This window comes from Oryza brachyantha, chromosome 10 (genome assembly GCF_000231095.2).
Source record: "Oryza brachyantha chromosome 10, ObraRS2, whole genome shotgun sequence".
Classification (NCBI taxonomy): domain Eukaryota; kingdom Viridiplantae; phylum Streptophyta; class Magnoliopsida; order Poales; family Poaceae; genus Oryza; species Oryza brachyantha.
This window is the reverse complement of record NC_023172.2, coordinates 13,523,299-13,546,475: the sequence shown is the minus strand read 5'-3', so window position 1 is coordinate 13,546,475 and position 23,177 is coordinate 13,523,299. Positions and strand designations below refer to the sequence as shown.

The following is a 23,177-nucleotide window of genomic DNA, read 5'->3' as shown; positions in this document are numbered from 1 at the left end:
TCATGACTAACTAGCTTTAGGGTAGGTAGATGAGTTGGAGGCACCACTAAGTTGGAGCATTTGATGCTGGTAAAACCTAAATAGTAGGATGCAACTAATGATATCTAGATCGCGTAGCCATAAAAATTGTATAAATAAGACATACATAATATTAGCGGGAATCAGAGAATTCTTATTCACGGTAGCAAAAAGATATTTGCTCGATCAAATACTAACCATTTCATTCCGAAAAGATAGAATGCAAACTATTTTAGTTAATTCGTTCGTCATATTATCTTGTTGAAGCAAAACATAAAACTTTGGTTATTGGCACCTCACCCAAAATTGTATTGGATGTCTCATCCAATTTGAGTAAAATTTGTTTCAACGCATACGCACTATGTTTCACGTGATAAATACCAATGACTATTTACTACCGCTAATGTATATACATGCGCTTATAAAAACATGTGTCACTCCAGCTTAAAAAAAAAAGGTGTCACTCCAGCTGCAACAATAAAGATGCAGCCTCTACAACCCACGAAAACCTTGGATGTATTCTTCCAAACTCGTCAGCCGTATCTCTGTACAACGCCTAAATTCAAAAAAAAAAAGGAAGCGTACAAAAAAAACAAAAAGCCGACGAAATACACCAGCTATACACACGCCTATACGGGAAAGGAAAAAAGATCATAGACCCCACCATACCCTACCACCCTAAAACCCACCCGCCGCTGACCGGTGGGCCAGGCACCCGCAGCCCCGGCAGGGCCCACGCGTCAGAGAGAGGCCTCGCGGAGACCGTCTCCCTCCCTCGCGCACCCGCACACACAGCGAGGCGCGTACGTTACTCGCTGCTCGCCTCCTCTCTTCTTCCTTCCATTTTCTCATTGATACCACCACCACCATTGCTTCCTTCCATTTCTTCCCCCCATTCCTCCTCATCCCCCCGCGCTATAAATCCTGGGACGCGGGGGGGCTCGAGGGGGGCGGCGGCGTGGTGGTGTTTGTGTGTGGGGTGGGGTGGAGTGGAGTGGAGTGGAGTGAGGTGAGGTGGTGTGGGCGATCGCGGGTGGGGGGGATGGGGCAGTGCTATGCGAGGAACGTGGCGGTGGATGGGGATGGGGGAGGGGGAGGGGGAGGGGGAGGGGGACGAGGGGTGGGGACGACGACGACGACGACGACCATATCGGTGAGCGCGGCGGGGGAGGAGGTGGGGGGAGGAGGAGGAGGGAGGCGGAGCGGGAGGCCGTCGCCGGCGGGGACGCCGAGGAGGAGGGCGGGGGCCGGGGCGGGGGCGACGCCGGGGAGGGCGTCGGTGGCGGCGGTGGGGAGCCCGTGGGCGGGGAGCCCGCTGCCCGAGGGCATCGCGCCGTCGCCGGCGCCGTCCGCGACGACGCCGAGGCGGTTCTTCCGGCGGCCGTTCCCGCCGCCGTCGCCGGCGAAGCACATCAAGGCGTCCCTGGCGCGCCGCCTCGGGCAGCGCTCGCCGGCGTCGGCGCAGGCGCAGGCCGCGAAGCCTCCCGCCGAGGTCCCGATCCCGGAGCACGGGGGCGGCGGCGGCGGCGGCGGCGCGGAGGTGGAACGCGAGCTCGACAAGAGCTTCGGCTATGACCGCCACTTCGCGGTCAAGTACGAGCTGGGAAAGGAGGTGGGACGCGGCCACTTCGGCCACACCTGCCTCGCGCGTGCCCGCAAGGGCGACATGAGAGGCCACCTCCTCGCTGTCAAGGTCATCTCCAAAGCCAAGGTCTGACCAATCGTGATCTCATTCTCCACCCTTACTAAAAGCGCACAATCTATCGAATTTCTATGGACTTAGCTCGTACACGAAGATGCCATCTTGCTATGATCCTTCGAGGAGTTCTACGATGGATCAGGATTTGTGGTTTGGTTTCGCAGCAAGTGTTTAGCGACTTGGTAATGCCATCGCCAGACATTGCAACAGCAAATCAATCATTTCTTTGTTTGCCTAACTTGAACATTGAGCTAGGAATGTGTATTCATAATCGTGCTGGTATTTCCTGTGGCGGTAAAAAGTACATTGTGGAGATCTTGTTTTCAGCATTCCTACATTTAATGTTTTGTCTGCTTTTGTGATCTAATCATCTATCGATCTGCCATACTGCTACCTGTTTCTTGTTCTCTTGTTCATTATTTAACAAAACGTGGGGTCGTGGTATATAGTATATACAGTTTTTCGATTATGCTAAGAAGTGACTGATTTCTGTATGATTCCCAGATAGCTTGGAAAGTAGTAGCATTGTAGCTGGAGTAGTTTCAAATGTTGGTTGCCTGCAAAAGGGTTTGGGGCTACTTAATCCATATTGTGCGCTTTGATATGACTGGAGCTAGAGGATAAGAAAATTTATTAGGTGAATAAGTATCCTCTATATTTTTGGGGAAATAAGTTGAGTAATGTTGATAGTGAGATGATTGTCCTTGGAAATCTAATTAGACACTGAATTGGACATTGTTCAATTTTTAATCGTTGTTTCTTGATGTCAGCCCAACAAATTACCGCTAAAATTTAATGTACAATGTCATAAGGAATGTATGTGCACGTATATGTGCATGCGAGCATTGATGTTTCTTGTGCATATAAACACCTTTCAGAGCATTATTACTTGCATTGATTATTGAATATTTCAGTTTGCTTCCGTAAATTATTGCTCCCTAATCATATACATTGTTCAATGCGTTTCTCTTCTTTCATATTTTCGTCTATTCGCATCTCATGCAGTTGTGTTCTCTTCTGTCATATATATAGTATGTATCAGAATGTCAGCAGCCTTTTTGTTTGACGTAAGTATCTAATTTTAATGCTTGAACTAGTGAGCTCATTAATATAAATAGAGAGGATGATCAATCACTAAGCACCAAATTTCCCTGGATTAAAATATGAGTTCTCTGGGTTAGTCTATTACATATTGACATTTTAATTCTTTGGAACATGATCTCAACTTTTTGTTCTTTTTTATCAGATGACAACAGCAATATCAATTGAGGATGTGCGCAGGGAAGTGAAAATTCTGAAGGCTTTATCTGGGCATTCGAATCTTGTGAAATTTTATGATGCATGTGAGGATGCCCTTAATGTCTACATAATCATGGAGTACGTTTCTTTTTTTCAGATACTGTTGACTTTTCATCCTTACATAGTTGGCTGTTTGGATTTCATAAAGTTGGTCTCAAATTCTTCTTGAAGTCATTTTTTTCACACCGAACCCCCCAAAAAGGATTATATATCACCCAGAACTACGTAAAATACAAATAAAACCCCAAACTCTAGCCCACCAGTGATTTTTTGATTCAGGTGGTAGTGGTTTTTGCTGGCGTGAACTCCTGTTAAGTAAATTTGTTGATGTGGACCTGACTAAATGGCACCCACATAAGCTAAACAATCATAATAGGAGTTCACACAAGCGAATGCCACTGCCATGTGATAGAAAAACCATTGTTGAATGGGTTCAGATTTGCTATTTGTCTGGTTCTGGAAGTTGGCGGGTGAAAAACATACAGGTTGTAAGTTTACAGTGAATTGAAAACTAATCAGAGGCCAAAATAGACTTTACCCTTTGATAGTTTTTGAACCTGAGGATATTGCATATGCCATATTTCTAGCACATCAAGAGTAGAGGTGATGGATATTTCCATCATCTAAAAGCTATGCTAAAATGGGCTTGCTATCTGGTTACAAGTACCCTTTTTTTCCGTGTAAAGTTGCATGGTGATTCATATTTTATTTATCTGTTATTGAGCAGGTTATGTGAAGGTGGGGAGCTATTGGACAGAATTTTGTCCAGGTATTATATTTTTCTTTAGACATATTTTTTTTGCAAACTAAAACAAGTATAGCACTAATGCAGTGTTGCTTGCCTTTTTTAGAGGTGGGAGATACACTGAGGAAGATGCTAAAGTTATAGTTGAACAGATATTAAATGTTGTTGCTTTCTGCCATCTTCAAGGTGTCGTTCACCGTGATTTGAAGCCAGAGGTCCGTCTTATATGTTGAGTACATAAATTGAACTGTGTTTATCTTGTTACAAATATTGTTGATATATTCCATCTAATAGTTATACCCTTGATCTTGTCAGAATTTCCTATTCAGCACTAAAGATGAACATTCACCTATGAAGATCATCGACTTTGGACTTTCTGATTTTATAAGGCCAGGTAGTTCCCCCACACAAGAATTATGCCCTTACGAAGAACTTGTCCTGGCATTCACCTATGTTTTTTAAATCTATATGAATTATCCTGACGTTCCTACGCTTTAAAGTTTTTTAAATAAATATTTTAATTGGTTGATGCATTTTCTTTTACAGATGAAAGGTTAAATGATATTGTTGGTAGTGCATACTATGTTGCCCCGGAAGTCCTACATCGGTCATATAGCACAGAAGCAGACATGTGGAGTATTGGTGTTATCACTTATATCTTGCTCTGCGGTAGCAGACCATTCTGGGCACGGACTGAATCAGGCATTTTCCGCTCAGTGCTGAGAGCTGATCCTAATTTTGATGACACACCGTGGTCTGCAATATCTCCTGAAGCCAAAGACTTTGTCAAAAGACTTCTTAACAAGGACTACAGAAAGAGAATGACTGCTGCCCAGGCACTCTGTGAGTAGTCCCTGTGATTCTCCTTGGTTTCTCTACATCAGTTACAGATAGCATTTCTTTTAAGTTTCCGTTAGTAAATTTATTATGTATTGTCTGTTTGTTGTAGCTCATCCCTGGTTGCGAGATGAAAGCCGACCGATCCCTCTGGATATGCTAGTGTTTAAGTTGATTAAAGCATATCTTCGCTCTACACCTTTCAAGCGAGCGGCATTAAAGGTTTTGCTTTCATCCTTGTAATCTCTGTAGCATGCAATGTTACTGCACTACTTCATCCTATAACTCTGATACCAATGCTGTGAAACTTCCATATTTTTTCTTGATTATCAGATAGCAACACACCCCTGTGGTTGTATGTACATGTAATTATATACCATATAGTCCCAACTTGCGAGAAATAGCTGTCTAGGTTAATATACTTCACACAGGGAGGTGGAGATATCTCTTGTTTACATTGATTCTACTTTTTTTATCCTGTTGATCTTTGTTGACCAATTTTCTATGCTACTAATCCTTTTATTTTCCCTTTTTAATGATGCAGGCTTTGTCCAGAGCAATAACAGAAGACGAGCTTATCTACATTAGAGCACAGTACAACTTGCTAGAACCAAGTAGTACTGATGGTCGGATATGCATTGAAAACTTCAGGATGGTAAGTGCTCTTATTCTATGAAATTGTTACAATCATAATCTTGACTAGGTTTATTCAAGCTCTTATTCTTGTCAGCATTTGAATTACTGTCATTGTGGGATACTGAACTCAATAACACTTATCAACATTTTAACTCTACAGGCTCTTTTGCAAAACTCTACGGATGCTATGAAGGAATCCAGAGCCCTTGATATCTTGAATGCGGTATGAAATGCTCACTCAGCTCACTATTTCATTTTCTTCATTTAAGCGTATGCTATATGTCATTCATCCGAATTTACTTTTGTATTCAATTTCAGTTGGAGCCACTTGCCTATAGAAGAATGGACTTTGAGGAGTTCCGGGCGGCGACAATCAGTCCTTACCAACTTGAGGCTTTATCACGGTGGGAGGAAATAGCTGGCACTGCATTTGAGTACTTTGAGCAGGAAGGCAACCGTCCCATCACAATTGAGGAGCTGGCGCAGGTATGCAACAGAAATATTCTGAGAATTGACTCAAATATCTTATTTTGTGAGTTTCACTAATCCAATGCCCATTTCCCCTGACAGGAGATGAACCTTTCTTCCGCAGCATATTCTATCGTCCGCGACTGGATTAGACCGTCTGATGGCAAGCTTAGCTTTCTAGGTTATACCAAATTTTTGCATGGATTGACGATGCGAAGTAGCAACGCGAGGCGGCATCATTAAATTTTTTTTGCCTTGTTTGCTTGAATAGCTTCCATTGCTTTCATTCATGGGAGTCAGAGGATTGCTGCCGTTTTGCCTCTCTTTTTCGTGGCTTAGCTTGTAGAGAATGCATGTAGAGAAAAAAGGAAACCAAAAGTGAAAGTTCACAATGGAGTTTTAGAAGAAAGGATGTGTTTTACCTTTACCTGAATGTGTTTTACCTTTTACCTGTTTGTGTTTTACCTTTTACCTGCTCTCATCTTGATTGTTCTGATTAAACCATTCTTAATCTGGCTTGTCGGTGGGCATTGTATAGTTGGCTCACCCTTGATTTAACTTTCTTCCATGCCTTCTAGTCTATTTTAGTATGTTGCATGTATTATCACTGGTGCCATCTATGTGCCTTTCCTTTTTCATCAAGTAATCACAGAAGAAGCTGCTACAGGTAAACATCTGATGATAATGGTGACAATGATAATGATAATGATCATGACGTCTTAAAATTTACTTTTTGTTTGGTGTGTTCTTTATTTATTCTAAACTGCCATTGCTTGACTAATCCAATGCAGATGGGGGCAGAAAAGGCCACAAATGTCGTAGTGTGTTTTGCTTTTGCCGGACAACTGTACGGCCACTTTTATGGTTCTCAGGACAATTACCAAATGCTTTCAGGTACGAAAGGTACTTAGAAAAAACACAAAACATGTCACGGGGATGAAAGGATCTTCCTCGCTGTCTGGTTAGCACTTGGATTGGATTGCTACTCAGCTGTACTACCTTGCCGAGGATTTCTGAGTTCTCTGCCTGAGATCAACAGGCAACTGAATTTAGGATGTGTCCATGAACAGAAGTTTCTGCCTTTGTGGGTTGTTCCCTTTTTTTAATAGTACTTCCTCCCTCACAAAATATTGAAAAATACCGAATTAGATACAATCTAGTACTACGGATTTGGGAAATGGGAAATCATATTTTGAGATGAAGGGGGTATAGACTAATAGTGATCGAACGAAAAACAAGCATAAACTTGAATGAACACCAGTGCACTTTTTTAATATCTTAAGATGGAGTATGAACTTAGGAGTGATCCAACTATAAACAGGCATAACATGTCAGGTTATACTCAAAATGAACAGGACAAGTACTAACTCTTTGCAGGAAAGCACTATTGGACTCCACCCACACCACCAGGAAATCCTGGTGTTCATGAATATTATACCCAGGCGATTCAATAGAGATTAGTGTAGCTAAAGATTTGCTGCTAGACTCCATTTCGTCCGTTGAGCGTGTCCTTGGGGCTTGGGGGGCGCACGCACCTGCGAGTTCATGTGTAAATTGTGGTGTGTGTTTTCTGTGTTAAGTGCAAAAATATAAAAGGAGATATAATAATAACTCTTTGCAGGATACTACTCTCCTCATTTTATTTAACGTCATTAATTTTTGGTCTACGTTCGATAATTCGTCTTATTAAAAATATACAATTATTAATTTTTGTTATGATTAATTTATTACTAAAAGAATTTTAAAAACAATTTATAATTTTGCATATTTGAAAAAGATAATAAGATGAATGATTAGATATAAAAGTTAACGGTGTTAAATAAAAAAATTTGGAAGTACGAAACAACAAAAAGTACACCTCGTCCGATATTTGATTCGTTGCCTCGGTCTGTCCAGGGGCCTGGTTGGCAAGTTTCATACAGTGCTAACACCTACAAACTCTGTTGCCCTTTCAGCAACTGAGGCTTCCCCTCGTGGTAAAGCCCGGATATGCTTAACACGACTGGGCTTGCAGCAGATCTGAAGCAAAACAAGGAGTCCACATGCTGACGATCTGATAAGTTATCACAAATTTGTTTTTTTTAGCCCATCTTACATCAAATGCTGCTCCATAGTCCTTATCCAAATCGGGCTAAGTTCCCAAAGTTCCTTAAAAAAAATAGCTACATATATCCGAGTGGATATAGATACCGGGTAAAAATATCATTCTCTAAAAAAACACATTGCACATGGATTTTTGCGTGAGCCTACTCTATTCAGATGGGCCTCATTACAATTTGGTTTCACATATTTTCTTTCTTTCTTTTTCAACAAACCACACCAGGATGCAAAGTTTCATATTGATATAGCTGAAAAAAATAATTAAAAGACTATAACTCCAGAAGGCTATATATAGTGAGGAAAAACAAAATACACCGCTAGTTCATAGAGTTGATATGTATCTTTCGATGACATTAAATTTTGAGTGTAATTTTGGTATATAGAGAACCTTTCTTATTTCTTAATAATGGTAAAATTGTTCCTCCATTCTTAGTTACTTACTACCACACAGACATCTGATTTTTATGATAATTATGAGGGTATAAACGAATAGTTTAGCTACCGTAAAGTTAAAAATTCTTTAAAAACAATATGCGATGAATTTTTATGTAAACTTTTTACATGAAATGTACTATTTAGGACTTTGACCCTCTTCATTTTTTTTTCCAAACCTCTAAGTTGCTTGAAATAAACTGCGTCACTCATACAACAAATTGCATGAGCTATTGGTCTACACTCTACAGTGCGACATTTATTTTCCAAATCACACGAGTACATTGACATCGTCCAATTGTACCTGCCCTTTGAGTTTGTTAGACGCTCTCGTCATCAAAAAATAAGATGATACTGTGCAAGCACGAAGAAAGCTCTTGTAGAAGATCTGGTCTTGGAATTTGAAACAGCCCAAATGGAGGACGGAAGCGAGCTGTGTGCTTCCGTAAGTTTCACTTAAAAATAAATGAAATCTAACGGTAGCATCAAACTCTGAAACGTATCAAAACGGTCAAATGGACTACAAATAAACTCCAGCACAGTATTTTGTAACGAATAAATTAACAAGGAAATCCAAAATTAGAAATCAATAATCCATGAAGTGAAGGCCAAACAGAAGCAACGTGAAGGCCTGCATGCCTTGATAGATTAATGGAAAAGAGCGTCTTTCGCTGCCTCTACCGATGTTCAGAAGCCAACACAACCTCCCCTGCAACCATGGCCTGATTGCTTCGACGCATGAGACCTGCTCCATTCGTCTAAAATTTAAGCATTTTTAACTTATTTAGTATGAATTAAGATTGAGAAAAAAAAACCATAGCTACCTAATAAATGAGAAATGAATAAGGATGAAAAGTAAGGTGCGGATCAAAATTTAAAAAGTTGAATGAAAGTGTTTTGTGGGACAAGTAGTATGAATAGTACTTAAAATATTTATATTTACTATAAAATTAAAATTAAAAAATCATTATATTATGAAACTTAGTTAGTGGTTGACCTACAGCATTAAGAAGCAATAAGTAGTGTAGTATCACTAATCAACTCCTAGTTGGAACGTAGAAGATCTGCTTGGATGCTTGCAGGGCAGCAACCTGCAGCTAGTAATGCATCATCTGCAGCTGCTCGGCACCGTCTAAACAATAGGTATATTTCTCCTCGTCTTTTCACTTTTTTCTTACACTTATAAACTAAAATTTAATTTTTTTACTTTAAATTTAAAGTTTATTTTATCAAATTTTATTTTTTTAATATTTGCTTTTATATCACTAAAATCTAAAATCTACTCCAAGTGTCAACGATAATGCTAAAAGAAGCACAAAGTTGCTCGCCGTAGAAGACCGTGTGCATCCCTCTGCCAGCGCAAACCTTGTCATCTTTGCTCCAATTAGGGGGTGTTTAGATGGAAAATTTTTTTGGCAGGAATGTTACATCGGACGTTTGACCGAATGTCGGAAGGAGTTTTCGGACACGAATGAAAAAAACGAATTTCACAGCTCGCCTGGAAACCGTGAGACGAATCTTTTGAGCCTAATTATGTCATCATTAGTATATATTTATTACTGTAGCATTTATGGCTAATTATGGACTAATTAGTCTTAAAAAATTCATCTCACGATTTCTCACATAACTATGTAATTAGTTTTTTTCATCTATGTTTAATGCTTCATTTAAATGTCCAAAGATTTAATGTGATGGTTTTAGAAAAAAAATTAAAAACTAAACATGGTCTTAATATATCTATTCGTCCCCAGCAACATCCAGATCAGCTCAAGAAAAAACTGCCAGTTCAGCTACCAGTTTCCAGAAGTACAGGGCATCGCAATGCCGTGTCTGACATTCGCCAAAATCTCGGAAGGTCGGTGGTTGTAGTAGCAATTGAACAAATACACATGATAGTCCTTATCCTGTGGAGTGTGAACCCCAACAACTACGGAAGGAGACGTCTTAATGTATTTTTTTTTGAAAGAACTTCATTTTCCTTTTTGAAAGATAGCCGTACTGATACACCTCTTGTTTACAACTAATTTAGCATCCACTTTTTATGCAATATCAAAATAGATATGCTTAAATTTGAGATATTAGTAAAGTAATTTCAATAACAAATCTAATGATATACTGTCACAAATCAATATCAAAATATGTACTGCTAAAATCAATTATTTCAAATTTGTTTATAGTTGTTGAAGCTGAACGTCCCATAGCCAAAACCGTCAATTATTATTTTAGCACATGGAATATATAATAAATATATAAAGGCAGCTTTGTTGGATCTTTATCTTTTATCACCTCCAGGTAAAAATCTCTTTCCACCATAAAACTCATTCAACAAAAAAAAAACAATTTCTCAGAAAAACCCATCAGACAACTCACTTGACCTAAACTTTTTGACTAAACCGAATAAAATCTAAAGACAGTTGCAACACACATGCCATAACTAGTTTTCTTAAAAACAGAAGTACAGAACGAGAGAGTGATACTCCAAAGCTTTTGTTTGTCTGAAAAGAGAAACTTGGATGTCAATACAAGTATGTACTCTCTACGTGCAAGCTGTGCACCACCAAACTTCCAGGGTGGCAAGGCGACCTGTATTTTCGTTTACATGGTGACCTTTCTTAAAAACTTATTTCGTAATAGGTCCAACATCTTGGCTCCAATAACTCTACCATCGACACGCCTTAGCTCTCGTGGCAGCCGAACATTGACACCAAGAGAGACCGAGGATATATTTGTAAATAACTGATTTACATATATACTCCTAGTTAGGTAAAAATATGTAAAATATTCTACAAATATGATTTGTACAAATAAGTTGTTTATGAATATATCCTGAACGCTAAAAAATTGGCACCGCGTCCCTTAATTTTATCAGCAGTGGAGGCAAGTGTGTCGCTGGCGCTGAGAAAAGGAGTCTACCTGTGAGAAATTTTTTTGAGGAGTTCTTCGTAAAACAAGTTTATGAAAGGGACTAAAGTACTAGAAAAATACTGACACGGCAACCAACCAACAACGAAGCGTGCGCGGGCTACCTGGGGTAGGCCCCATGCCCCCCCAACCCAACACGACCCGGCACCGGCACGGACGCGTATGCCGTCCACGCGTGTCGCCCGGTGCCTGCCTTCACCTGATCCTCCCTCCCCCACCCCCGCATCGGTCGACAAAACCGACGCCGACGGCATGCATCATCACGCTCCCAGTCCCAGCTTCCAGGCCACGCCAGGAGACGCGCCGACCGGCTACGGCCAGCTCCAGCTCCTCCTCCTCCTCCCGTGCGCATGTGCGAAACCCTCCAAATCGCAGCCGCAAAACCCTCCCGCGAAACCGCCACCCAGCTACACATTTCACGTACGGTACGTGCACCGGTGAGGCCGTGACTGACTGACTTAGCGACGAAGGCTCAGCGCACCAACCGTACGTGGTGCAGCGCGGGCGCTTGCGTTGCCTCCCACGGCCACGGGGGACGGGCTCGAACCGAAACGATCCGGATCGAATCGGAGGTGGAGATATATATGATCACCCGAGATGACGACGGTGTGTGTGACACCGAGGCGCGCGCGTGGTCGGCTGCGGCCCGCCGCTATCTCTCGACTCCTCGCGCGCGCGAGGGGACACGACGCGAGTACGCACGCACGCGAATCGGTTCGGGGCCGCGTGTTTAGGTGATGTTTAGTTGCCAAAATTTTTTGGCAAAAACATCACATCGAATGTCGGAAGGGTTTTTAGACACAAACGAAAAAGCGAATTTCACGGCTAGCTTAAAAACCGTGAGACGGATCTTTTAAGCCTAATTAATCCGTCATTAACGCAGGTTGGTTACTGTAGCACTGTAATTATGAACTAATTAGGCTCAAAAGATTCGTCTTAAGATTTCTTTCATAACTATGCAATTAGTTTTTTATCTATGTTTAATACTTTATTTAGGTGTTTAAAAATTTGATGTGATGTTTTTAAAAAAAATTTAGGAACCAAACTCAGTTCTTCGTGTGGGGATCGATTAGCGGGCGCGCGGCGCACGACGACGACGTTGCGCTGCGCGTGGTAACGTGCGTGAAGTGGCGTGCAATGGAACGGGTGGGACCGTGATGAGGACGGGGGTCACGTACGGCGATGGTTTTGGTGCCGACGCCTTCTCATGCGGCAGGAATGGTCCAGCGTGGATTGACTTGACCACAAGTCTACGGCCAACACGAAGCATCACCAAATAAAAGCATTAGGGAGATTGACTGCTCCTTCCGCCACAGAAATTTTTTATTTCTAGATTTAGACTTGGGACGTAGTGTATGGATGTCTAAATTTTAAATCCGAAAATTCGTTTTTCTCTGAGACGGTGTGAGTATAATTTATTCTTTTCAGCTTTTAGATCAACGTCTCAAAAAAAACCGTTACAAATGTCAAATGATATATGATATATCATTTATTCATTTATAATGGCTCTAACACAGTTGGTATATATAAGTTACCGAGCATATGTAACAACTAAATTTAGCTATATCTAGTGGTCGTCAAGTTTACCCGTTACAGCTACTATTATTTGTAACAGCTGCTTCTGCTCGTCATGAATAACCCATTATAAATGTGAGGTTCCGTGCTAGTGGACCAATTATGCAGCCATCGGTCGTGCGTGAGACAAGCGTCTGACGCTTAGACGTGAATGCCTGCAAACATGTAGTAGTAGCACTACACATGCTGATTGCAGACACAGTATGGCAGAATGCAACGCCTCCACCAATATTGCTCCTCCTGCCACAACTCCAACCCCATCGAATCATCGATCTCTCCCTCTCTCTGAGGTAACCAACCCAGGTTGCGACAGCTTGATGATTGGTAGTACTAGGAGCCAAAGGAAAAAAAAATCCACTCAATTCGAAGAGAAATTAAACATAAATGTCGCCGTAAACGATCATCACCATATATATTCACTCATCGTCAATCCAGACCGGAATCGAGACAAGGAGGAGAGATGCTTCAAGATTGACGTTACCCGGTCGAAAGCGAACCAGAATGATCTCGTACGACCAGAAGAAGAGGCATCAGAAGTTAAATGTTTGTCTTTTTTTTATGAAAAAAATCTAAATGATTTATTTAAAAAATAATTTATTAATAAAACTTTTATATACTTATTCTTTTAAGCTAAGACTGAATAATGAACTATGTAAAAAAACTCTAAAATTAGGATTTGAAATTTAAATCTTAGCTGATATAAACCAGTATATAAACGAAAATATGGGTGTGTCAATCGCATATGGTGTGGCAAGTACGCAGGCCACACGTCCGGCGAGCCGCCGCACATCGTCGAGGCGGGGCGCGAGTGGTGGCGTTCTCACCGCTCCGCAAAAGATCTCGCGCGGCAGCTTTGCCACCCTTCCGCCGTGAGAAGAGAATCCGGCCCTCCAGCTTTGCCTGGTCCAGGATTGTCTACGGCGACACCGCCGCATTCGCGTGCGGCGCGAACCGGGGGGGCCACGGCGACGGCGACGGCGACGTCACGTCGCGCCGCCGTGCGTCTGTGGGCAAGCCGGCGAGCCAGCCATGCGATCGCGTTCGTACCGGACGCTGCTCCATTACAAATTAATGAATACGTACGTGACTTTCTGTAGATAATAAAGATATATAAGAAAATGTAATGAAAAAATGGTTCTAGTGAGAAAGCCCGATATTTTAATACACGCGCAGAACAACTCGAACTATGCTTCTGTACTAATATAGCCATATCCAATGTTTGAATTTTGAACAGTGACGACGCCGATCAGGATAAACCTGTTGATAAAATTTCCGGTCAACCCGAGAACTCTTCAACGAGCTACTCTAACTAAAAAAAAAACAAATTCCTACCCTCTTCTCCCTCCCATAGAAATTCACCAACGCCTAGCATGTTTACGACCTCCGTCTCAAAATAAACGAATTTCTGAGTTTTTAGATGGTATTTTTGACTCTTTATCTTATTTAAAAAATTTATGATTAATATTTTATTGTTACTATATGATAAAATATAAATAATATTTTACGTGTGACTATTTTTTTAATTTTTTAATAAATTATTTAAATAAGATAGATGGTCACAAACTACATACCTGAATTTTTTTAGTACGAAGTAGTACGTTTTATCCATCCAACTACCTCACCGTGCATCCATCATCATACGTTATCACCACAGAATCCGGAATCACAACTACCCAAACCACCTCACAGGACACACAAGGCACAACCAAATTAAGATCCTATTTATTATCACTTATGATGATTGTGATAAGGTTATATTGGTGCAAATCACTGTATGACCATGCGGATAATTACTGTTTTTGCTATTTGTTAATCGTTTGAAAGATTTTAATCTATCAAACAATTTTCCCGTCGGTTAGATTTACTTCGATATTTGTGCTTGTCCATAGGATATTTTTACTCTAACTTATAACAAAATCGATTGATGGTTTCAGTTTTTTAAGTAATTGATCAATAGTTGCCCTCTACTTTAAAATTATCCGAAAGTTGTAGGTCATAGGCTCTTAGCTACCAAACAATATGAGAATATATTGCTTAAAAATGCTTATCAGATTATAATAATATAATTCATGAGCTATAGTAAACCATTACAATAATCCACATGGGTGTTTTAGATTATTTTCACTTTTGCTATTGATCAAACGTTTGATTTTTTGTTATTCCACCAAACACGCATGTATTAATGCATGGGGGACTGATGGAGGACATGTATGAGAGTTTTTAACTTGCGTGTATGCTTTTAGATTATTATCCAACGACAGTGAACGGATTAGATTGGTGAAATTAAAATTTTTAAACATTTGATCACTAGGTGGACCTGATAATTTCTAGTAATTTAATTACAATAATCTCAAACTAACTAAGAAACGAAGGGAAACACGATGACGCCTATCCATTTGACCATATCCACATCTCCCAGAAAAACAACCGAAAAAGGGAGGGAGACGAAAGAAACACGCCCAAAACACACACCCAAACACCCCACAAAATCACAAATCTACGCACGCAACACCCAACAATCCATCCGCCACCCCGCCCCGCCCCCAAATCGATCGCACCGTCCGTAGCCGCAAAGTCGCGAAACGGCGAGGGACGCGACCGAGACCCGCGCGCGACGGCGCGAGGCTATAAAATCCGCCCCCCGCGTCGCAGTGACCTCCCCCTCTACTCGGCAACGGAAAGAAGAGAAGAAGAGAAGAGAGGAGAGGGAAATCGCCATGTCCAACGTGCCCACCTCGCTCCGCGACTCCTCCCTCACCGTCTTCCGCCTCGCCATCTCCAGCTCCGACCCCTGGCCCTTCTCCCTCTAACCCAACCCAGCTTCGTCTTCTTCGTCTTCCTCCTCTCGACGACCAGCAGGAGCAGGAGCTCTCTCTCTTTCTCGTCGTCGTCTTCCTGCTGCTCCTCCTCCTCGGTTGAGTTCTTGGATTCCAAGATGCACGGGAGGCACCAGCAGCAGCAGGGGCAGGGGCAGGGGGCGGCGGTGGCGCCGAAGGGGTGCGTGACGGTGAGGGTGGGGGCCGACGGGGAGGAGCAGCGGCGGTTCGCCGTGCCGCTCGGCCACCTCAAGCACCCGCTGTTCGGCGCGCTGCTCGAGGAGGCGGAGCGGGAGTACGGCTTCCGGCAGCAGGGCGCCATCGCCATCCCCTGCCCCGTCGACCGCTTCGTCCACGTCGAGCGCCTCATCGACCAGGACCTCCACGGCGCCCACCACCTCGTCGACCTCGACGCCGCCGCCGCCCACCACCACCAGAGCCAGATCCACCTCCACCTCCCGCGCTTCGCCGACTGCTTCCGCGCGTGATTCTTGGCTGATCTCTCCATGGATTTAGGGTTGGTTAACTACTTAGCTAGTTTTGGTTTTTCCTTTTGCTCCCTCCTCCGATCTTGATTCGATTGGGTTTACTCACCGGAAGAATCGGAGGACGGCTTGCGATGCTGATGACGACGAAAAATTTGAGATCTCAAGTGTAAAGAAAGCGTATTTCTTAGCTTTATTCTTCTTCTTTTTTTCTTTGTTGTACATCCACTTCTTTGAACACATCAATAATTCAATATACTTTGATCGTTGTACTTGCAAAAGATTGTTAACTTGTTGATTTGCTCCCATAATTTTGAGTAGTTCTTAGATTTTAGTTCATTTTTTGTTCTTAGATTTTAGTTCATTTTTCCTTCTTGAACATTCACTTTAAACACATCACTAATTTAGTATGGTTTGATCGATATACTTGCAAAAGTTTGTTAATTTGTTGATTTGCTCCAATAAGTTCAGAGCAATTCTTGGATTTATTTTTTTAGGCCATTTTGTTTCTTTTTAATATAGCTTGATCGATCCACCCGTAAAAAGATTGTTAATTTGTCAACCATGTTCTTCTAATTGTTTAGAGCTTTGACATGGCCATTGCCATGTCATTAATGCGTGGATTCTACGTTATTAATGCCAAAACACTACTTTTTCGCCAATCAAGTTGCTTTCTCTTCCAGTCTAATACGGGAAATTAATATGGAAGGAAACTTCACGCGAAATACAAGTATTTAACGTCCATCACTACACGATTAATTTCTTTCCCATACAATTTGGATAACCGCGAAAGAAATGATCTTTGCGCGTGACAGAATTAGCAATGCGATTTTCTTTTCTATTCGCTGGGGAAGAGAAGAGGAATCTTTGTGCGTTTAAGACCGAATTAGCAATGGAAGTACTGCCATTAAAGTTGTACTGCAGCGTATCTTTATGTATTCCGTTCCCCCACCTTCGGTCTCTTTAGCTTATTCCTCAGAATTATTCCGAGGCTGGTTTGTTAATATCCTCTATAAGAACTCATAAAAACTTATGTTACTAAGTTACAACAATCAGTCATACAATGATATTTTCCTGCATCACATAGTTAAAAAGTTTATCATGCATCACATAGTTAAAAGTTTGTGATGATATATCTTGATAAAAAAGTAAAATAGTTAGTTTATATTGTTTTTTTAGAAAAAAAATAGGATATCTTTTTATTACACAAAGGCGAAAGATACAAACGCACACACCACACCCACACACTTTTTTTATGACCGAAGTCATATATGCACATACTCCTCCATTTCAAGATATACTCCCCCATATCAAAATATAGACAGTACATTGTTTCGTTAGAACCATGTTTGATAAATAAATTACTTATACGGCATAAAAGTATAATTATAAAGAAGTATAATCATAAAAAAATATTTTCAAATAGAAATCTAATAATATTAATTCAGTATGATAAAAATTATATCCTAATAGAATAATCTTTGGTCAAATTCTTATCATAATAAAACAAAATATGTCATATATTTTGAAATAAAGGCTACACACATCCACAAATACACATCCTAACATGGTAAAAAGACGGAGGCCAACGATACAGGATTCTCAATCTCACTAAATACATATTAAATACATATTGAGAGCGCAGGTATGTCAGTAATATTTGGGGGCATTCATTAAATTCACTAAAGACATGTCAAATACTATGCACGCATGCATAATTATAACTCAAATTTAAACATCAGACAAATCATGTATCCGCAATAAATTCTATTCCACCACCAAATCTTTGGGGCTTCCCCATTTTGTACGATTCTTTTTTTAAAAAAAAATTGTTCATACCGTTATTCTTTTTTTAAATGTTCATGCAGTTGCCAGCGTGTTATATAGAGAAGAAGGTGTCTCATCTTAAGGAGAAAACTGGAACAAAATCTTAGTGTTCAGTTAAATAGGGGAAACTGGGCGAAAACCACATATACAACAAACTCTCTGCTAGCTGACCTAAACCACCAAGACCAAGATAGAACAACCAACACCAATAGTACTACACTAAACCAAGCGACAAGCTAGAATAAAAACAAGACTTCTACACACTGACAAAGACGCAATATCATCATCATCACACCACAATCCACGTGAATGTGTGACTCCAACTTCGGCATGAAATATCAGGGTTAGAACGAAAACCCAAACTGCCCCAACCACAACTCAGCTAGGCTCATGTCATCGTTGCCATATGCCATGCCCTGTTGATGCCGCAACTCCAACTTCATGATCACTAGTCTCATTGAGGCATGAGCAAGCTAGATCAAGTCTTGCAGACCAAAAGCTTGCCACCTCACACCAAAGCAAGACATAGCTGACAAGGTTTGCGTTAGGTCATCCTTGCGAAGCTCACAACTATGGAGCAACTCTCACTTCCCTAGGGAACAACAGCCAAACCCGCATGCAATCAAGCATAACTTTGAGGCATCGTTGCCAAACTCATCGAACGCATCAAGCAACAACAACTCTGACTTTTGAAAACTAACCATGAGGTGCTGAAGCGGGAAATAACTAGTAATTACGAAAGGTTTCCTCAATGATGCCTACAAGAAGGACATGAAGCCAAGTTGCGCCACCATCGCCGGCCCAAGCGTTAGGCTAGGGTTACACCCAAAGAAAATCCAAACACTGTTGGACAGAAGGACCCAAAAGGATGCCTCCAAGGAGGGACCAGCACCCACATGTGTCATTGTCCAAGCGTCCGCCTTGGTATCCACCAAGCTACGATTGTGAGAGCAATCCCATCGTTGATGTTGTGCCTACTCACAGGTTTGTTAGCAGCTCACTGTGGCTGCCAACACCATCCAAGAACCAAAGCTGCCAACACTATAGATCGGGCCGACAAGCAATTAGATTTGTGCATGGATGCCCTAGACCTGAAAGGTTGTCACTCCTGGCACTGCTGCATTCACTGACCACCCGCCGATGCAACCCATAGGTTGAGGAGGTCTTCATTGCCACCCATTGTGGGATAGAGAAATGCCCTGTTGCTACTACGGTTGTTGATTAGTAGGGTATAGACCCACTTACCCCATCGCCATTCTTGCATGCAAACCTAGGAAGAGCTCCGCCATCGCTGTCCATTGGCTAGGGAGGGCCTCCATTGCCGCCACTACTTGTGATCCGAAGGAGCTCCTATTGCTATCCAAGGAGGAGCCCAACTCATTGCTTGCCATGGGTTGGGGATGAGCCTATCACTATCGTCGTCCATTAGCTAGGAGAACTAAAATCACTGCCGCCATCTTCTCCCAGCCAGAGGAGAACCCTGCGGCCACCACTACCGGATCTGAGAGCAGGGTCCCTAGATCTAGTTGTTTCTCCAGCCATTGTCCTCGTTGGGAGCTTGGGAGAGGCTCTGCCACCATCATCATTGACACTGCACAGGTGCCTACCAATTAGCTTGAGCAAAGGCAAGGGGGTAGGGCATAGGGGAGGGTTAGGGGCAGGGGCGGATCTACCACCAGGGCTAGAGAGCTTCAGCCCCCTATCTGATGTACGCCACTGAAGCCCCCTTGGGCCCTACAAAAAATTTTGGGTATTATTATAGAGAAGGAAGGGCTAGAAGCAGTTTTTTTCGTCCAGCCCCTTCTAATATTTTTTTTCTAAATCTGCCATTGGGCAGGGCACATGATGGGTTCGCCGCTCGTGAAAGAGCAAGGCGGGGGCCATGACTAAATTTGGGCAAGTTCGAGAACGTTATGATCGTTTTTCTTTGCACAAGTTATGGCCATTTTCTTTAACTTTGGATAAGTACAAATCAACATATCTCATGTCCTTTAGCAAATTAATGACGGCTCCATAAATATGTTTCTCCCCTTCTTCGTACCAAGCTGATTTAATAATCAATTAACCACGCACTAAACATGCAAATCGGCAATTAATCACGCGGCATATGTTCTCACAAATTAAATAGTAGCCTTTGAACAACTCCAAAAACTTCGCTGTCCAAACCTGCCCGGTTCTCTCACGTTGATCAGATTAGCTTAAAATGGTGGTGGTGATGGGAGAAATTAGCAGCAGCAGCAGCAGTAGTTGAAAGGTTGACGCGCCAATGAATTCTGGAGCGTTTGGAGGCGACCAAACTCTGGCGGTTAATTAGTCAAGGCTTCGCAAACACGAGGTGCAACCAACCAAACAAAACTTGGAGTTGAATCAATTCGCGTGGTCAAAATCTCCAGCCGGATCAGCCCAGTTGTTTGCAGAAAATTCCGGAATTTGGGTGCAACGCAGCTAGGGTTATTTGGTGGCACACTTTTCCTGTTCCCACTTGCTTGGTGCCATACGACGCTCGTGTGTTAGCCAAAGGATACCCTCTAGATATTTATGGATTAATTTTCTGGCGCTTTTTTAGGGGTGTTTGTTTATAGGGACTTATTTTTAGTCTCTAGTTATATCGGATGTTTAGATACTAATTTAAATTATTAAATATAGACTAATAAAAAAATTAATTTCATAAATGAGAACTAATCCGCGAGACGAATTTTTTAAGCCTAATTAATCCATAACTAGCAAATGTTTACTGTAGCATCACATAGGCTAATAATCGATTAATTAGGCTCATTAGATTCGTCTCGTGAATTAGTCCAAGATTATAGATGGGTTTTATTAATAGTCTATGTTTAATACTTCAAATTAGTGTCTAAACATCCGATGTGATATGAGGCTAAAAAGTTTAGCCGCATCTAAACAACCCCCCCTTAGTCATGTTCTTCTCGTTTACTTGTATTAATTATCACCAACACACTTTGCTTAGGTACTTCAATGGGAAAATTAAATTAGTAATAATTAATAATTAATTGATTGTCTGTTAATTATGTTTAGGAACTCTGGATAGAGTTCCACTAATAAGATTACTCTTGGTGCTTAATTATTGTGTCTTCTCTTCATCATTTGTCTTAGATTGTTGTATTTGGTTTTGAGGCTAGCTGTAGCTTCCGTGGAAGCAACGTCTGTTCCCATTATATAAAATTCTCTGTAGGAACACACTTCTTATAGATAGCTAAAATGTAATCATTTTTCAACTAAGTAATAATTAATGTTTAATTCAATATGCGTTAATTATCTGATTAATTTCGATATGATTTGTCTGACATTTCTAGTGTTCATATGCAAGATTCTTTTGAGAATAGAAATTTTACATGATTTTCACATAAATCAATTAAAATACCCAGGAAAATCCTCACAAAGGAACCCGTAATGCTTTCTCCAAGAGAAATTACATCCACGAAACGTGTCAGGAATCGACACTTAATTAATATTAAAGACTCTGCCAAACACCTGCCAAGAAAAGGACCCTATCGAGCACATTTAACATGATTTTATATTTGATAGGATTCGTCTGAAACTCTCAATACAAATTATAAAATACCCACAAAAAACCGTGACACGATCGAGAGTCAATTTGAGGCAACACATTTTGAGTGATTAGCGCATATGCCCAAATATATTCCGGAGAGTAATTAGGACAGCTACCATCTTGCCGTGACTCAAGGCGCCAAAAGTGATCGATAAACTCGGTTTTGTTTGGTTACACGTATCCATCAAGGGGAATAACAAAAAGTCTGGGTCTTCGCATAATGACAAGCATTAGCTTTTAACTTTGCCGTCATAACAAAAGCTTATTTAGGAAGCCGAGGTGTTCGTGAAGTGGAAATGGAGATGAAAGATGCAAGCACGCCACTTTAACGTCCTTGGGGTTATGCTTAATTGCTTATAAGATAAAAATTAAATTTTCAATCTTAAATTTAAAATTGATTTTAGGGTTTTTCACCAAAACTTATTTTCTAGCATTGCCTCTTAGATCGCTATGAATACATATATAAAAATTTTTATTTATAAATTATTTTTCTTTGCAAATATGTCATTAGCCAAACAATCACCTCACAAACTAATACTACCAGGATAACTCAGCTAGTTAGACTTTTTGGTTATTAAAATTGTGCTAGACGTCATATTTAGAAACGAAAAATAATTTATGAATATTTATATATATATATATGTGTTTTTAGTGATCTAAAAGCTAAAATTGAAAAATAAACTATGAGAAAAAATCTCAAAATAAACTTTAGTTTTAAGGTTGAAAATTTAAATTTTGGCTTACAAGCATAAGCAAAAGCAAAAATATGAGGATGTTACTATTCTCGTTAAATCTATATTTAAATTCTAGACTTATGCTTATATATGGCTAATTCAGGTTAAATATTAGACTTGATATAGAGAGAGATTTAACTTTTTGTCATTCTTACGAGTGGCCAAAATAGATTTGTTCCTCGTTGCCTGTAACATGTGGATCCTCATGAGTCTATGACAGGTGGGTCCAGTGGTAAATCTGTTATGAACATCCGTAAGAGTGGCAAAAAGTTAAATGCCCCTGATATGGATGGACATTTATGGTTAATTTTCTTCCTTGGTAGATGATTTAACCACTTTTTAAAGGATAACAGCAAAAGGAGAAAGGGCAACTTGTGATGCATGTGTATTAATCAAGTGGGAGAGCATATATGCGCCGAAAGCCCGGGAAAAGAACAAAGCTGCTCTCTAAAGTTTCCCTTGTTGCTGTCACACTGGAATGGCATCATCTGATCATATCACCTGTGCTCATCTAAAATTGCTTCTAGAAGAGCTGGAAAAGGTTGCTTTAACTGTACTGTACTTACTGGGCTTTGCAGAGAGTTCTCATGGGGTATGGACTGACACTGTATACTTGTTCATGGGCTTCATTACTTATTGGGCTGAATTGCATAAAAAGCATGATTTTATTTATTTTTAATTTTTATTAAATAATTTACAAAACTATATTTTTATTTCCAAAATTTGCAAATCCGCCGTCATAATGGAGGACGGAAAGATGACATGACAAATAGTAGAGGGAGCGCCAAAAATGGCTGCTGACGGCGCTCAGACATTTTAGCAGTTTGGCCCCTTATAGTATTCCCAATAGCCTATCTAAATTTGGTCATCCATATCTTCATTTGGATGATCATCTAAAACAATTTTATCCTTTATATCTCTTTGTACTCCAATAGATCATATATAGATGACATACTCTATATCTATTTGGAGGATGGAGAGAGCTCATCCAAATATAAAGGTTCTCTTCTAAT

At 40.9% G+C, this 23,177-nt stretch overlaps 2 protein-coding genes across 2 annotated transcripts; both read left to right on the top strand.

Annotated features, from left to right (window-relative positions):
• Window positions 1-1,060: 1,060 nt before the first annotated feature.
• Window positions 1,061-6,129, top strand: LOC102722803 (CDPK-related kinase 3-like). The gene is made up of 11 exons (XM_006661882.2): window positions 1,061-1,729; window positions 2,964-3,094; window positions 3,744-3,785; window positions 3,868-3,976; window positions 4,077-4,155; window positions 4,308-4,604; window positions 4,711-4,820; window positions 5,143-5,253; window positions 5,395-5,457; window positions 5,553-5,720; window positions 5,805-6,129. The coding sequence occupies exons 1-11, from the start codon at window positions 1,061-1,063 to the stop codon at window positions 5,943-5,945; spliced, it is 1,920 nt and encodes a 639-aa protein (XP_006661945.2). The 3' UTR covers window positions 5,946-6,129.
• Window positions 6,130-15,322: 9,193 nt separating this feature from the next.
• Window positions 15,323-16,334, top strand: LOC102712852 (auxin-responsive protein SAUR32-like). Its single transcript, XM_040528358.1, has one exon. It carries the CDS (start codon window positions 15,667-15,669, stop codon window positions 16,033-16,035), a length of 369 nt encoding a protein of 122 aa, XP_040384292.1. The 5' UTR covers window positions 15,323-15,666; the 3' UTR covers window positions 16,036-16,334.
• The last annotated feature ends 6,843 nt before the right edge of the window (window positions 16,335-23,177 follow it).

What these genes read in the sequence shown, in the direction of transcription:
- LOC102722803 (XM_006661882.2), top strand. Translation starts at nt 1,061, where the DNA reads ATGGGGCAGTGCTATGCGAGGAACGTGGCGGTGGATGGGGATGGGGGA. An exon ending in TTCTGATTTTATAAGGCCAG is followed by an intron (nt 4,156 to 4,307) that starts GTAGTTCCCCCA and finishes TTTCTTTTACAG; the next exon opens with ATGAAAGGTTAAATGATATT. An exon ending in GACTGCTGCCCAGGCACTCT is followed by an intron (nt 4,605 to 4,710) that starts GTGAGTAGTCCC and finishes TGTTTGTTGTAG; the next exon opens with CTCATCCCTGGTTGCGAGAT.
- LOC102712852 (XM_040528358.1), top strand. Translation starts at nt 15,667, where the DNA reads ATGCACGGGAGGCACCAGCAGCAGCAGGGGCAGGGGCAGGGGGCGGCG.